Source organism: Rhinolophus sinicus, linkage group LG03 (assembly GCF_036562045.2).
Source record: "Rhinolophus sinicus isolate RSC01 linkage group LG03, ASM3656204v1, whole genome shotgun sequence".
Taxonomy (NCBI): Eukaryota; Metazoa; Chordata; class Mammalia; order Chiroptera; family Rhinolophidae; genus Rhinolophus; species Rhinolophus sinicus.
Genome location: NC_133753.1, coordinates 94,775,468 through 94,791,457, shown reverse-complemented (window position 1 = coordinate 94,791,457; position 15,990 = coordinate 94,775,468). Strand labels below are relative to the sequence as shown.

The 15,990-nt window shown below is 38.4% G+C and overlaps 1 protein-coding gene across 4 annotated transcripts in view; it reads left to right on the top strand.

Moving 5' to 3' along the window:
- Positions 1-15,990, top strand: part of UACA (uveal autoantigen with coiled-coil domains and ankyrin repeats) — an 84,071-nt gene that overhangs the window by 39,019 nt on the left and 29,062 nt on the right. For 2 of the 4 annotated variants that reach the window (XM_019736005.2, XM_074328204.1), the window contains exons 2-5: positions 7,405-7,538; positions 11,632-11,720; positions 14,738-14,802; positions 15,603-15,660. In XM_019736005.2, coding sequence (XP_019591564.2) covers positions 7,405-7,538; positions 11,632-11,720; positions 14,738-14,802; positions 15,603-15,660 — 346 coding nt within the window. Of the gene's footprint in view, positions 1-4,720; positions 5,269-7,404; positions 7,539-11,631; positions 11,721-14,737; positions 14,803-15,602; positions 15,661-15,990 lie in introns of those variants that run through there. The other 2 variants (XM_019736004.2, XM_019736006.2) reach the window with 2 other exon arrangements.

Sequence of the window (15,990 nt, the reverse complement as noted above, 5' to 3'; positions counted from 1 at the left end):
TTTAAATACCTCTATAAGTAGAATCATACAGTATTTGTCTTTTGGGGACAGGTTTATTTCCCTTCACAAAATGTCCTTGAAATTCATCCATGTTGTAGCACATGACAGAATTTCCTTCCTTTTTATGATTGAATAATATTCTATTGCATGTATAAACCACTTTTTGTTTAGCCATTCATCCGTTGATGAACATTTAGATTGCTTTCACTTCATGGTTAGTTTGAGTAATGCTGCTGTGCGCATGGGTGTGCAAATATGAGGTATGATCAAACAATATGGTGAATGTTTAAATAAAAAAAAATTATTACGGTAAAAGACACATTGCCATTAATGCCCCTTAGAACACTCCCCCTCGCTTTGAACACACTTATCCCATCATTCTTGTCACTTTCTGAAGCAGTTCTGGAAGTCCTCTTTTGTGAGTATCTAGTTGCGCTGTCGTGGCTGCCTCCATGTCCTGAATCATTTTGACTTCGGGGAAGAGCCAGAAGTCGCATGGTGCCAGATCCAGTGAGTAAGGTGGATGAGGACACACTGTAATGTTTTTATTTGACAGAAATTGCCATATACCAGAAGCGATTTGTGACACATAGCGTTATGATAGAGGCTGAGGTAAAGACACTCATGAAAGAGGACGTCCAGAACTGCTTCAGAAAGTGGCAGGAATGATGGGATGAGTGTATTTGAAGTGAGGGGGAATATTTTGAGGAGGATTAATAGCAATGTGTCTTTTACTGTAATAAATTTTTTAAAATTTAAACATTCACCGTATTTTTTTTATCACACCCTCATACCTCTCTGAGACCCTGCTTTCAGTTCTTTCAGATATACATATACCTAAAAGAGGGATTGCTGGATAATATGGTAGATCTATTTTTAAATTTTTTGAGGAACTGCCATCCTGTTTTCCATAGTGTTTGTACCATTTTTCATTCCCACCAACATTGTATAAGTGTTCTAATTTCTCCACATCCTTGCCAACACATTATTTTCTGGTCTTTTTTGTTTGTTTTTGGTAGTAACTATCCTAATGGGTGTGACATGATCGTGATTTTAATTTGCATTTCTCTAATAGTTAATGATGTTGAGCATCTTTTTATATGCTTTTTCATCATTTTGATATCATCTTTGGAGAAACGTCTATTCAAGCCCTTTGTCAATTTTTTAATTGGGATATGTTTCTTTGTTATTGAGTTGTAGTTCTTTATATATTCTGCATATTAGCCCTTTATCAGATATATGATTTGCAAATATTTTCTCCCATTCCATAGTTTGCCTTTTCACTGTTAATTGTAATCCTTTGATGTACAGAAACTTTTCAGTTTGATATAGTTCCATTTGTTTATTTTTCCTTTTGCTGCCTGTAATTTTGGGGTCAGATCCAAGAAATTGTTAAATCCAATGTCATTAAGCTTTTCCCTCTATTTTCTTTTATGAATTTTGTAATTGGATCTTAAATTTGGTGTTTTTATTCATTTTTAATTAATTTTTGTAGTATGGCATAAAGTAACTTCACACTTTTGCATGTGGATATCCAGTTTCCCCAGCACCATATGTTGAAGATACTGTCCTTTCCCCCTGGAGTAGTCTTAGCACTTTTGTCAAAGATCATTTGACCATTATTATGAGGGTTTACCTCTGGGCTCTCTATTCTATTTCATTGGTCTGTGTATCTGTCTTTATTCCAATACCACACTGTCTTGATCACTGTGGCTTTGTAATATGTTTTGAAATCAGAAAGTGTGAAACCTCCAACTTTGTTTTTCTTTTTCAAGATTATTAGACTATTTGGGTTCCCTTGAGATTCAGTATGGATTTTGGATAGGTGTTTCTATTTCTACAAAAACAAATGGAAAATGGAGTTTTGATAGGGTTTGTGTAGAATCTGTAGATCTCTTTGGGTACTATTGACATCTTAACGATATTAAGTCTTCCAATCCAAGAACACAGATGTCTCCATTTATTATATCTGTGTCTTCTCCAATTTCTTTCAGCATTGTTTTATAGGTTTTGGTATACAAACCTAACCTTTTTGGTTAGGTTTATTCTTAACTATTATATTCTTTTTGATGTTGCTATAAGTGAAATTGTTTTCTTAATTTTGTTTTTGGATTGTTCATTGTTAGTGTATAGAAACAATTATTTTGTATGTTGATTTTGTATCCTACAACTTTGCTGAATTTGATTATTCTAACAAATTTTTTTTCTTGTGGAATTTTTAGGGTTTTCTACATATAAGAGCAGGTTATCTGCAAACATAATTTTTACCTCCTTTTCAATGTGGATGCCTTTTATTTCCTTTTTTTTGCCTAATTGCTCTGGCGAGGACTTACAGTACTTTGATGAACACAAGTGGTGAGAGTGGGCGTCCTTATCTTGTTCCTGATTTTAAATGAAAAATTTTCAGTCTTTCACTATTGAGCACAATTTTAGCTGTATGCTTTTTATATATGGCCTTAGTATGTTGAAGTAGTTTTCTTCTATTTCTAGTTTTTGAGTGTTTTTATCATGAAAGATGTTGAATCTTGTCTAATGCTTTGTCTGTATCAATTGAGATGGTCGTGTGATTTTTGTCCTTAATTCTCTGTTAATGTGGTACATTACATTGCAGTTTTCATATGTTGAACATCCCTGCATTCCAGTAATAAATCTCACTTGGTCGTGGTGTCTAATGCTTTTAATGTGTTGTGGAATTCATTAGTTTAAACTAATGAAATTATTTTTTGAAGCAAATATCAGACATAGGCAGTAAGCTAATAAAGTTGTACTTGTTAGTACAAGTATGTTAAATATATTCCATAGTGGCAGATACTGTATTATGAAGAAAAGTAAAACCGGGCAGGAAAATAAAGAATGGCGAGTGCAAAGTGGGGCTGAGGCTGTTTAGATACAGAGGTTTGAGAAGCCTTCTGAGGAAGTGACATTTGAGAAGAACCTGAAAGAAGGTGAGGGAAGGGGGCTGGCCCAGTGGCTCAGGCGGTTGGAGCTCCGTGCTCCTAACTCCTAAGGCTGCCAGTTCGATTCCTTCCCGCAAGGGATGGTGGGCTGTGCCCCCTGCAACTGGCAATGGCAACTGGACCTGGAGCTGAGCTGCGCCCTCCACAACTAAGACTGAAAGGACAACAACTTGAAACTGAATGGCACCCTCCACAACTAAGATTGAAAGGACAACAACTTGACGTGGAAAAAAGTCCTGGAAGTACACACTGTTCCCCAATAAAGTCCTGTTCCCCTTCCCCAATAAAATCTTTTTTAAAAAAAAGGTGAGGGAAGAACCTTTCAGTGACAGGGGACAGCAAAGGTGGGGATTTACCTAGAGCTCTTGGGAAATACCTGGGAAGGAAGGTGAGAGAGTAGGAATGGAGATGAAGTCACAGACCGACGCTGGGAGGCTCAGGACACCTGCAGTACAGGAGGACATGTAAATCCTGTCCCCTGAGCCTTCCTTAGCACAGACAGCTCCTTATATGGCTTTTCATACTCATAACAGGTTTTCCCCTTTCTTTTTATTTCCTTTGCCTTTGCTGTCCTATTTCTAGAAAGAATGTGCTTTCTTTGTTAACCAAGAGCCTGAATTCTAGCCCAGATTTCCTCTGAAGAAGGGTGAAATATACTGGGTGGAGTCTCTGGGTCCAGCCAAGAAGCCTATTGTGATGTCTCATGTGATTTGAGAAAAAGCAAATCATTGTTTCAGAAATAATGCATTGTGGTGTATGACCGTATATATTTTATAATTAGAGTATCTGTCTAATATTTTACAGTTAAATCGTAGAAGTGGAGTTCTTGCTGAACTTCATCACTGGCAGGACGCTCTGTAGTATAGCAGTCACCTCCTTCCTGCAAACACTTATGTTGGAGTAGTTTGCATTCCCATGAAACTCTTTTCCCAAATCTGCCTTTTTTGGAGGACGTGTAAACTACTCTCGTGTTGTTGTGGTAACTGGACGGTAAAACACATCTCGGAGCTTGCAGATGTTTGTTACCATCCTTGATAATGTTAAACAGAGCGAATGTAGAGAAATTAAGGTGACTGCTTGGTCCCCAAATGGAGTTTTATTTACAGTCTAGCTCAGTGTTGAATATACATTTGCCTCCTTTAGTATTTCATCAGTTTGTATTTTAATCCCTGAACCCTCACAATTTGATTTTCCACTGATAAAATATTTACTTGTCATATCAGGCAGGGCACTAAACTTGGAAACGAAGAGTACTGGGTTAAATTTAAAATTGGTGGGAAAGTGGTGATCGTAATGCAGTCTATTTAATGTCTTGGCAGTGCCCCTGGTGCTTCTCATTTAACATGTGAGGAGACAGACTGGCAGCAGCTGTAAACTGACGCCTGGTTGTGCAGAAGGAGACTGATGCGGGAGGGAGGAGAACGGAGAAAACGTGAAAGTGTGTCTGTGTGTGTTTCCTTAAATTAAAGTGTGACACATTTGCTTAAAAAAGAATTTTATAGTCCGTGAATCAAAGCTATTATTATAAGTTCATGCTAGATGATCCCAAGACTGAAACTGGTTTTAAACATTGTTTTGTGGAGTCACCGAATGTGTCTCTTAACAATATTGCCCTAATGTCACCCAAGTTGTTTTGATATAAGTAGCACGTTTTCCAGTATGTTTAAGGCAGTGGCCCCCAACCCAGCAGACCTGAAGTTGATTACTCAGAGGAGAAGCATGCGTTTGCAGTATATTCTTAGCTTCTGCTTTCTATCACTCAGCTGTCAAGTCCTATGGAATCTAAAATAGAACCCGACCAATGGGAGACAGCGTCCACGCTGTCCACAGAGGATTTGGAGGTGGCCAGTGTTACCGTGCACTGCAGCGTCCGTGTCGCAGTGTTGAGGCAGCGGGATGCCCAGTGCACTTCACGTTGCCCAGGGGGAGCCCCGGAGAGGGACAGCTTTGAAAGACAGCTTCTAAAGAATAACAAATAGGAGTTACGGTACCTGCCTCGGAGGAGCTGCTCTCCAGCAGGTTCTGCACAGCCAGGAGGATCACTTTGGAGCGTTATGAAGGCGGAGAAGGATCCCGAAGACGAGGAAAACATCGTTAGAGATCCGAGCTAAGTGCAGCCCAGCATGCGGACCGCAGCACGGGAAGAGCTGTAACGCAGGGCAGGGCCCGAGTCGCGGAGGAGCGCGGCTGCGGGCTCCCTGCGTGAGCTGCAGAGATTTGTAACTCAATGCGAAGCAGTTTGCTGGTAGCAACAAGAAACTCAATCCCATCTATGATGAACTGTTGGTTTTCTTGTGCTGCTAAGAACAGAGTAGGTATCCCTGGCGTCCAGGGTAACGAGATTCTCTGTTAGGCTTTCTGAACTGTGTTCTTTGAAACTGTACTACGCTTTTAGTAAGTTTGGTTTCTTTGTCTTAGATTCTTTCTGATTTATCTGATTAACAGGTTGGGGTTAGTGACAGAAAACAAACGTTCTTGTTTCTTTTTTTTTTTTAGGTTTAAAAAGCACATAATAGAATCTTAATAATTAAGCAGTATTTCTGTTAACTGACAGCGGAGCAAAATGGAAAACCGTGTGTGCTTGGTTGAGAAGAGGTGAAAATCATACGATAATATGAGACTTTAAACACATTTAATTATCTTTTTAAATCCTTACTTTAAGATTTTAACATTTTTAGTGTTTTAAATGGCTCCTTCCTCCACCAGAGAGTTTACTTGGAAATAAAGTAGATTGTTTTATTGCAAGGATAAATTAATCAATGCAGAGCAAGTATTTGTGTCCTAAACATGACTTAATCCCTTAGGTATCTGAAAACAGTCTCCTAAGCCTACATACATCTTCAACCACTCTCCAATTTAGTCAGTCAACTGTTTTGTTTTAAAGCTAAGGAAAGGGTATGCCTAAAATGTACTTTAGACTTTCAGCCAATAAGTAGGGCTATCTCTACTCATAGTTGTCAGTTTGAACTTTTGAAGTTACAGGAAGTGGGTTCATCTCCAAATCTGATGAATTTAGAGACAATTCTGAAGTTTGTTGTAGGCACTTGAACCAGATTAAATTGAAAGATTACATTTCAGGAGTGGGTTAACATTTTAATGTTTTTATTTTCGTGTTTATTTTTCACTTCAAGTATTTAATGAATACATTGTTTATTTAGCTAGAAAAATGGTGATTTTTTGTTGTTGGATTGGAGAGGATAGTAGATAAAAACTAATCATACTGATCAAACATTTAGAGGATATGCATCGTATAAATGATTCATTTCCCCTCCCCCAGAGATTTCTTATGGTGTTTGTGGACATAGGAATTGCTTTGTAAGTTAAGTGAAAAATGTGTGCATCTTTTTTTGTTCTAGAAATAATATAGGCCTTAACACAGAATTTAGCAATAAGTTTGCTGCATAATATTTTGAAAGGTTGAAACCTTACTTGTTTAAATATTGTATGTTTTAGTGCTGGGTGCTACATTTCTGCTTACTAAGAGGAGATCCAAATGACTGGCTTCAGAATGTCTTGAATATTTTCTCCAATCAAAGCTGAAGATAACCTTGATATAATTACAACTTTTTTTAATTGTCTTTGCTCTTCCTTTTAAAACATGCACTGAGTTCTTGTTAAAATTAAAAAATCGTTTTTTACGAAAAATAATATATTTGAATGTAAAAAAGAAGAAAGAAAATGAAAGTCACCTGTAATTCTATTATTTTAGGATTTTTAAGTAGTTAATAGTTTAGAGTCCTTTTTAAAGTTTTTTCTATGTAGAAATTTATTTTTATCCAAATATATATGCATAATGAATTGCTTTTTCTATTGAGTGGTGTGTGTGTGTGTGTGTGTGTGTGTGTGTGTGTAATTTTTCTCCATCAATATATTTCCAACAGTACTTTGAAACAAGTTTTTAAAATGTGTACAGGAGAGGTTTTTAAAATGTGTACAGAATTCCACTGCATCTGAGAATTTTGGGAAATATGTAATCAGAGACTAATCTGAAAGTTAGAGGTTAGGAAAAGCACATTGATTTTGAAAATCATGAGAAGTTATGGTTGGGTTTGGCCACTTAAGTCTTTTCATGTTCCTGGAGCCTTGACTTCTCGAATCTGTGAAATGGGGATGATAATTTTAGTTTACTAGGGTTGTTTGAGTAAATCATGCTTGACACAGAGTAGGGGTTCAACAGTTATTAATTTACTTTCGTTGTTTCTGAAAAGAACAGCAGAGAATATGAGAAGCATCCTTTTTCTTCAAAGTGTAATTTAAAATATTTCTTACATAACCTGTTTTGGAAAGGTTCTTTTTGTGAAGTCAGCACAGCAGAGAGAAGGAAGTTTGGGATGCACTTGAAAACTGAGTGATGTATTATGTTGTACTGCTTTTCCTTCCTTCTTTAGAAAGTCTTACTAGTATAGAATATAGAGGATGCATGTTTACTTCTTTTTCATTTTTGTAGCATGTGGCAGATTGGAACAAATATGATGACCGACTGATGAAAGCAGCAGAAAGGGGAGATGTAGAAAAAGTGTCCTCAATCCTTGCCAAAAAGGGCGTCAATCCAAGCAAACTAGATGTGGAAGGCAGATCTGCGTGAGTATGACTGATCATTTCCTAAAGGGAGTTGGGGAGACCCTTGGGGTCCACATGAAGTTGGTGAATTGTGGTTATCAACTTTTGAATTTAAGTAGTCTTTATCAAAACCCACACTATGAAATCTTTCAGACATCGCTTTCAGGCATTCTGGAATAATAATTGTTCTCAATTTGAAAGATTTCCAAGCTAAAGAAAGAATATTAATGTACTACCAGTGGTCTAGTTCTTTAGGCCCCGTGGCAAACCGCATTCTGTGGTGTTTGGTGCATCTCGTTGATCAGATTTCTCATCTTCCCTATCATGTTTAATCTTCGCAGTGGTCCTCAGAAAGAAGTGGGGAAAGGTTTACAGAGATTAAGTAACTTGGTCTAAACTCAAAAGTCACAGAGCTGGTATGTGAACCCAAGTTTTCTGTCTTGGAAGAGTTCAATAAATTACACTCTTTCTCTCTCAGTTCCCAATCTATTTGTATACCTGGGTAAATGAGAAAGACATTTAGTTTACATGAGAATGTTGAGAGCAGAAAGGGGAGCAGAATCACTTTTGTGGTTTAGGGAGACACGTGCCCCTTCCCTTTTGTTTTTGTGTTGCCCAGGCGGCCTCCTGGCTTGTTCCCATGCTTATCTTTTCCCCCAGCCCTCCCGGCCTTCACTGCTTCCTGTGCAGGACGGGGAGCAGCTGGGTTAAAGGGTTAGTTAGTAAGATCCAGGTTCCGTCACCACCATCTGTACTTATAGCAGTTAAAACCATATCTGGGAAACCTTCCAAAGTTCGAGGTGAAAAGTCATTTCCTAAAATTCCTCTCCGTCTTACGCTTGCATGAGTTTATTTCGAATATTGTAACTGGAAGCCAGACACGGAATGTAGAGAGGAATATTAAGAAGTGAATAGTTACTGTTTCATGTGGGTCGCTACCTTAGAATGCTTCGATACTCAAGAATAGTAAAAATAGCAAAGCATGACTTAAAAATTAAGTTGTTTTTAAGCACAATATGTTTGAAAGCTGCCAATTTTTATATACTTTCAATTTTATCACGTAGGCAATTTGATCGCTACAGAAACATTGGTTATTTTGAGTCCTGCTCCTATTTTTGCTCAATTTTAAGCTGTAGATAGAGCTCACAGTGAAAACTGTGAAAATTTAGTATCTAAAAGTGACTTTGTTTTTCGTGTTTCTTTTTTCCCAAACGCCAAGATACTAAAAGATGAAGGGAGTCTGCTTTGGGATGAAAATCTTCAGTCAAACCTTCTTTCTTCCATTCTGCCCATCCACGCTTAGAATGTTTTGAGTGAATGGTTACTTGAGTTTTTGTTTAGAATTTCTTGATCTAAAGTTCAATTTTGAGTGAAATTGTCTTACTAGTCAGAGTTACAAAAATGTGGTGTAATTTGGTAAACTGTGAACTTTAGTTTGTGAAATATTTGAGTAGTTTTAGTCTTTGAGGGTTTCACCATAGGAGGTAGAATTCTTTCTGGGATTTATAGGATAAAGTATTTTCCTTTTGTTGCTCACACACACCCTGTACTCTTCCTTAATTAAAGCATGTCATATGCAGTCAAATATACAATGTGTTACAAATATATTTTCTGTATTATCTGTGATGATACAAATAATTGTATTTTGGGTGACTTTTGAATGTGTGTCGGGGGCGGGGGGTTAATTTTGAAAGTTAAGACAAAAGCAGCGTGTGCTCCTTAAGCTCAGTCCAATTTCAGAAATGAAGTATTTGAAGCCTGGCCATAGTCACCGCAAGGATCTGTTTCCTTCCTCTTCACCTCTTCTGGGGTGTAGTCCTTCGCCAATACAAAATGGGGCAGATTCACCAAGAAACCCCACTGCCCCTGGAGAGCTGTGGATTCCAATTCCTGCCTCCCCATCCCCTCAGCCTGTCAGAAGTGCTGTTCAGCCTCCCAGCTGTTTTCTCTGGAATCAGCAATTGCTCTGGCCCAAAATGGCCTCAAACACCAAGCTCACCTCGTCTGTCCTTCCCTGCAGCCTGGCCTCGTACCTTCTTACTATCTCGTTAGCTCACTGATGCCTTCAAACATACGTCTTATATTCTATGCAGCTTTTCTAGTCGTGCTCAGAGGTAGGGAGTATCCATATTGCCTGGGTTTCCTATTACAGAAGCCGAAATCTGTGGCTTGTTTAAAAAAAGGAAACGTATTGATTTTTTTAATTGCAGAAGAGTTTCCATAAAGCAGTTTTTCCAATTTCCTTTACAACTCTATGCATACAATGTAATGATTCATATAGCTTCTTTCTGAAGCACATCTGCTATTTATAGCACACCAGCATTGGGAGTGCACTGCAGATTTGTTGTGATTTCTGCCCTTTCGTACTTCATTAGTATAATTTGATTTATTTTGAAGAAAGACATCTTCCTAATTCTGTGAGCTAAGAAATGGGAACATGCAAACATAAAATGATCTCTCCAAGATTGTTGGGAGACTAAAAACCTTTGCTTGAAGGAAATCACTTCAGAAGGTTGTCATGCTGTATTGCATAGTGTAACCCCTTCAGTGTTACAGAGATTAATTGATACCCTCAGGCTTACAGCAATTTAATTCTGTAAGGAGAACTTATCTGACCCTTGCAAATGCTATACCCCTTTTATCAGAAACATCTGTTTCTCTTTAGTTCCAACTGTACACAAATCTGCCTTACTTTACTTAATTGTGCTTGGTCTCTACTTTCCATTTATATCAGTTATAATGCTAATAGAGAGACTGAGTGTTGTACTATCTGGAAATAAGTTTGTAAACTCTCTCCAGATTTGGTCTCCCAGCAGTCAGTTAATTCAAATATTTGAGGGCCCATATCTCACTAGTACTTAAGCTGGTCCTGGGAATATAATAGGAGACAAACCAGACCAAAATCCTTGCTTTCATGGAGTTTATAGTTGAGTGGGAAGAGATTGGTAGACAATAAAGAAAAGCAACCCTCAATGTATATATGGTTCTATATAGAATAATAAAGGCCAGGGTGGGGGGATTAGAAATACTAATCCAGGGAGTGGGGAAACGTAAAATGTTTAAGTGGTGAGGTCAGGGAGACAGAGTTGGACACACAGTGTGTCAGTATCCAGGCAGCCGGCGGGGCACGTGCACACGCTTTGTCTGCTGGCACCTTCACAGAGGTTACAGTATTTGTTGAAGCCTCCGTTCTATTTCAGCCTGAGTTCAGCGTCCTCGCCTGCTGTATTTACATAGTAGTTTGGTTTTGGTGGAGTGCACTCACTGTCAGTTCTCACTGCACACGAAGTGTTTCTGTCAGTGTTTGTTGATGGATAAAGTGTTAGATGATCAAAGAAACAATGGGATATTCTGTCTTACAGCTGGAATACTTGACGCTCAAAGTTACTTTTTAAGTAGGCTTTACTCGTCTTGTTGGGGAACTTGTTCAATTATGCCTGTTTATGTGAAACTTCAACCAGTCATACAAGTCCAGGAGCAAAAGGAAGAATTAGGTGGTACTTGTTGATGTTTTTGGGGAAGAAGGTGATGCCAGTTCTTTTATGGCTTTCAAGTGTAGCTTAGTTTGTTGTTCTGAACTATGCCAGCTTTTAATCTGATAATCCCAAAGAGAAGGGATAGTGTTTTGATCTGTCGTTGGCCTTAGCAGTCAGCTGTCACTTCTTTGTTTTGCAGTTTCAGTATATTTGAAAGTAAACAAAATAGATATTCTATTTTATTGATATTGCCGGCGGATAGAAATACTTCAGGGCGTTTATGAAGCTCCAAGCACCAGTGCCTTTACTGTTGAAGCAATAATCTATAGAGTTAATGATACTATAGTATAAATTTCCTGTTACTGAGACTATTGAATATTGGGATAGTCCATTGATTCTCAGGAGGTATTTCTAGAAACTATTGGCCCCTTACATACATTTGTATCAAAATGAGTTTTCTAGTCATATGGAATAGGTTTCTTTTTTCTTGTATTAAATATATAGGCGTGCCAGCCTTTAAAATGTGTGGTGTGTATGAGTGTGTGTGTGTGTCTGCTGACGAAAGGGTGACATTAGGGTAACATTAAGGTGACCTTTGGTGGTTTCTATGGCATAACAGGTATTTTCTTCTCGTTCAGCTTCCATGTCGTGGCCTCAAAGGGGAATCTTGAGTGTTTGAATGCCATCCTCATACACGGAGTTGACATCACAGCCAGTGATACCGCAGGTACGTTTGCCTCCACAGTCAGTTACAAGACAGAAGGAGGACGCAAGCAGTGCTCACTGCTCATGTTCTTCCTCAGACCCAAATGTGATTTAAAAAGAGAAGTCCTGCCTTTTCTGTCTTTTAAGTAGCTGAGAAAAGGTTTGCTTCTGAGCTACTGTTGGGGAGAGGTCAAGTACAGGAAATTTAGTAGAAAGGACTACTGAACTGAGCAGCAGGTGGAGACCTGAAGTCTAATGCTGGTCTTGCTAGTGTTCCGGGCTCCTGAAATCTCGGATTTTGAAGAACTGTGAGGGGCCATTTAGCTGTGCTCATACACTGTCCAGTATGTGAACCGTATATGTTGTGAGGTCATTCGGCATTTGGTTGGACACGTCTTGTGATGGGACTGACTGCCTTAAACAACAACAACATTACCGGTAATGACAGTCACAAAACAGCTCATACATATGTAACGTGCAAGCGCTTTCCACGTACTGACTCCTTTTGTCCCTGCATCACCGCAGAGGTTGTGAGGCCCAGGGTCGTCGAGGGGGTGAGTCCCAGGCTGTGTGTGTCCTTAACCATCAGGCCTCACAAAGAAACCTCTTCCTGTTTGGTGAGCTGTATTTATAAAAAATTATTTCTTGTACATGGTTTAAGTCCATCTCTGACCACATCTTCTGCTTGAACTTGAACATAATACCCATGTCTGTCTTTTAAATTCTTGCGGCGCAACTTTGTGTGCCCATCCCAGGAGAGACCTTTACGTATTTGACTATAGCTGCTGGTTTTCTTCAGTGAGTGTGTTGCCTTTCCAGTCATCAGGAAAACCCCTCAGTTCTCTGGGACTCGTGACAGCTTATGTCTCTGCAGTGCTACTGTGTTATTCAGTTAGATAGGAGGTGATCATGAACAGAGAATTTCTTTAACAATTTTAGTATTTTGTCCTATGACTCCATGGGTGGACAAATAAATATCGCTGTTAACCAGCACTGCGTTTAGAAGTGGAAGGGAGGGAGAGGGAGAGAGCGATTACAACTGAGTTAATGAGGAAACTACCTAAGATATGTCAAATTCTGAATTAAAGTCCAAACTACTTTTCAGTCCCCTTTGAAGGAACAAAAGAATGAGTCTGTTACTTATATATGCTTTCACTGTTGCAGAGGAGTATTTATTTTTAGAAATTTTGGACTAACCATACCTCTTAGAACTCTTAAGACTTTTTAAATTGATTGTGCTGATTCTAATTCAAACAAGCATCCTTCTTGCTTTTGTCTGTGTCCTCTCTGCTCTGGACATTTTTGCAGAGGGGCCAGTCTAGTGAGTTTTGCCCTCCCTCCTTCAGAGCAGATCAAGCTCAAATGCTTCCCAAGCCCAGCAGACATCGTTTCATATACCACATTCTGACATACGCTGCTTACCGCTGGCTTTTGTTTTAGTGGTTGTTTAGTCATGTTTTTATTTGCCTTGTTTAATTACATTTGTCCTTACAGTTGTCCTTTCCCGAGGATAAGGCCCTTGTCTCACTGTTATTATCCTGTCTGTTATAATCCAGATGTGGCTATTTGATAAAAAGTTGATTTAAAAAACTATGTATTTTTATCTTAATTCCTTTATTTGCTAGAAATATGAAAGTATATTGTAAATAACCAGATATCAAGTTAGTGTGGTTTTGACATATTTGTGACCAGGTCTTGCCAGATACACACCTTTGGTATAATTCACGGTGGGTAAGCTTTAGAGCTCCTGTTTCCCTGACTTTTACTGCTCTATCACAAGAGGCTCGATTTGAATTTGAGTAAGGAAATACCTGACCCTACATTTTTATGTGACCAAGTTTGTGTGGCATTTTGCTGAACACCGGGTTCTGTCACTCCTGCGCCTACTCCCACCATCCCACTTCCTGCTCTCGCTTACTTCCCGTGCAAATGCCAGTTATTCTAGCCACTGTTCACCATGTAAAATGTTTCCCGGAAACTTGTGCATGAACAGCAGCACATTGAACTTTGAAATCATCGCTCTGACTTATTTGTAACCAGAGGGTTTTAGGCATGGATGAGTGTCTTGTGTCTGTACCTATTCAAAGACCCAGACTCACTGCCTTTGGTTCCGGGAGCTGCTTAGTCAGCTACACAGAAGTGATCAGACTCAGAAAAACTTATCCACTGATCTGAACTCATGTAAAGCTGAATGATCGTTGGAAATCAATTTACTCACTTATCCAGGAGAAACAGAACTTAAACAACTTCTTTTCTAACAGAAATGTCTACTTGTGAAGTCAAATCATTATTTAAGAAGTTTGTGAAGTTAGAGGGAAATTAAGAGCATTAAACATCAGAAGCTGGAATAGCCTGGTGAAACCTTTACATCTTTCACCATCCAAGAGAGATGTATGTGTAAAGAAATGTAACTAGGAGAAATAGTTCTTGAGATAGACTGTTCTCTGTGAGCGTACCTTTTTCAGTGTTCAGAGTTAATCTTGCAGATTATCTGGTAACCTCTCTGCACGGCTCCTTGTCATTTCCTTTAAAGTTGCACGTTTTAATACACACAGTCAAGCAAGTCTGAGTTTCAGAGACACGGCCTCTTAATGAACTTAGAATTTTAGTTGAAGCACAGAAATTAGAGAACACCTTACTTAACTTCCTCCATTTTAGTGTCCACACTGCCTATTTGGAAATGTTATAAGAACTCTAGCCATCTTTCTCTCCCTTCTTTCCCCGTTTTCTTTTTCTCTTCCTTCGTTTGCTCTGCCAAAATTTAGTTACCTTACTCTGTCTCAAGTACTACTCTAGGTATTGGAAATACAGGACGAATGAGACAAAGTTCTTGCTCTTTATGCATTTGTATGAGTACGTTAAATTTTTCTTCCCACTGTCATTGTTTCGGAAGTGTGTACATTATATCTTATTAAAATATCAACCCAGGTGAAACATCTTAGAAACTAAGAGCGTGCTCACAAATTAAGCATAATTTTGAAACAGTGCATGACATTTCTACGAAAGTTCACATCTATTTTAAATTATTTTCTTTCACAGGAAGAAATGCTCTTCACCTGGCTGCAAAGTATGGACATGCATTGTGCCTACAGAAACTCCTGCAGGTAACAGAAACGGTTCATGTTTTGGCTTTATTATTTCGACAGCAAATAATAGATGTGTTTTTGGAATTTGAGATCAAAGAAAATAGTGGGCTAACTTTGACTCAGCTTACATAATACTTTTTTCCATCATTTGTGAAAGAATGTGAACAATAAAGAGCAAAAACTCTGAGGGAAGTGAGTTGCATAACTCAGTGTATTAAAAATAAATAACAAAGACGTGACCTTCCTGTTGACATTAGATGGAGATTGGAATTTTCTGTTGTCTGTTAGACAACGTAAGATAAAGTGATACAGCACAGGATCTAGGTAGCTCTGTAACCAGTAACTTACACTACCTAATGTTAACCGTTAGTTAAACTTGTAATCAGGTAACCACAAAAGCCTATGAATGAGTGGGCAGAATTTTCAATGTAAGGGTCCAGTGATACATTTCTGTAAACATTTTTGACATTACATTTAATAGCAGAACTCATTTGGTTTTCTGATTCAGTTGTTAAAGCTTTAACTCCTGCTGATAAAAAACAAAACCCAAACAAACAATAACATAGTTTCAATATCCCAGGCTATTGTAATGTACCACATGTTTTCCTGTTTGGAGAAATATTGTTAAATTTACAGCATAACATTATTATATTTGTTTCACGTCAAAATATTTAGTGGCTTGTCTAGCAGTCTTTGTGGACTTTTTTTTTTTGATAAATGGAATATTTTGAGATGAAATAACAGCTGTTCATTTGAATTTAGAGATTTAATTTTAAAGTAACACTCTTTAGGATGACTACATTTCTTGGTTTTAACAGTACAATTGTCCCACTGAACATGTGGACCAGCAGGGAAGAACCGCACTCCACGATGCTGGTAAGCAAAGGCTTCACTTGGACAGGAACGAAAGTTTGGTAAAATGGCTAGGCATTTAAATTAATTTCAAAGTTTTAACAGGCATACATTCGTATAATTCACGGAGAAACAGAATAGTATGGATTTTTTTACCTAAATTTGAAATATATTAGATTGTGCAGCTTTAAAAGATTCATTCAGCCAATATTTACAGGCCAGTTTAGTAGATACTCAAAGTCTGCAGATGAGTAAATCACAATCCTGCTCTCAAGGAGCTCCAAGCAAAGAGGGAAGGGGAAGTGAGGGGAGGGGAGGGGAGGGGAAGGGAGGGGAGGGGAGGGGAGCGTAGGG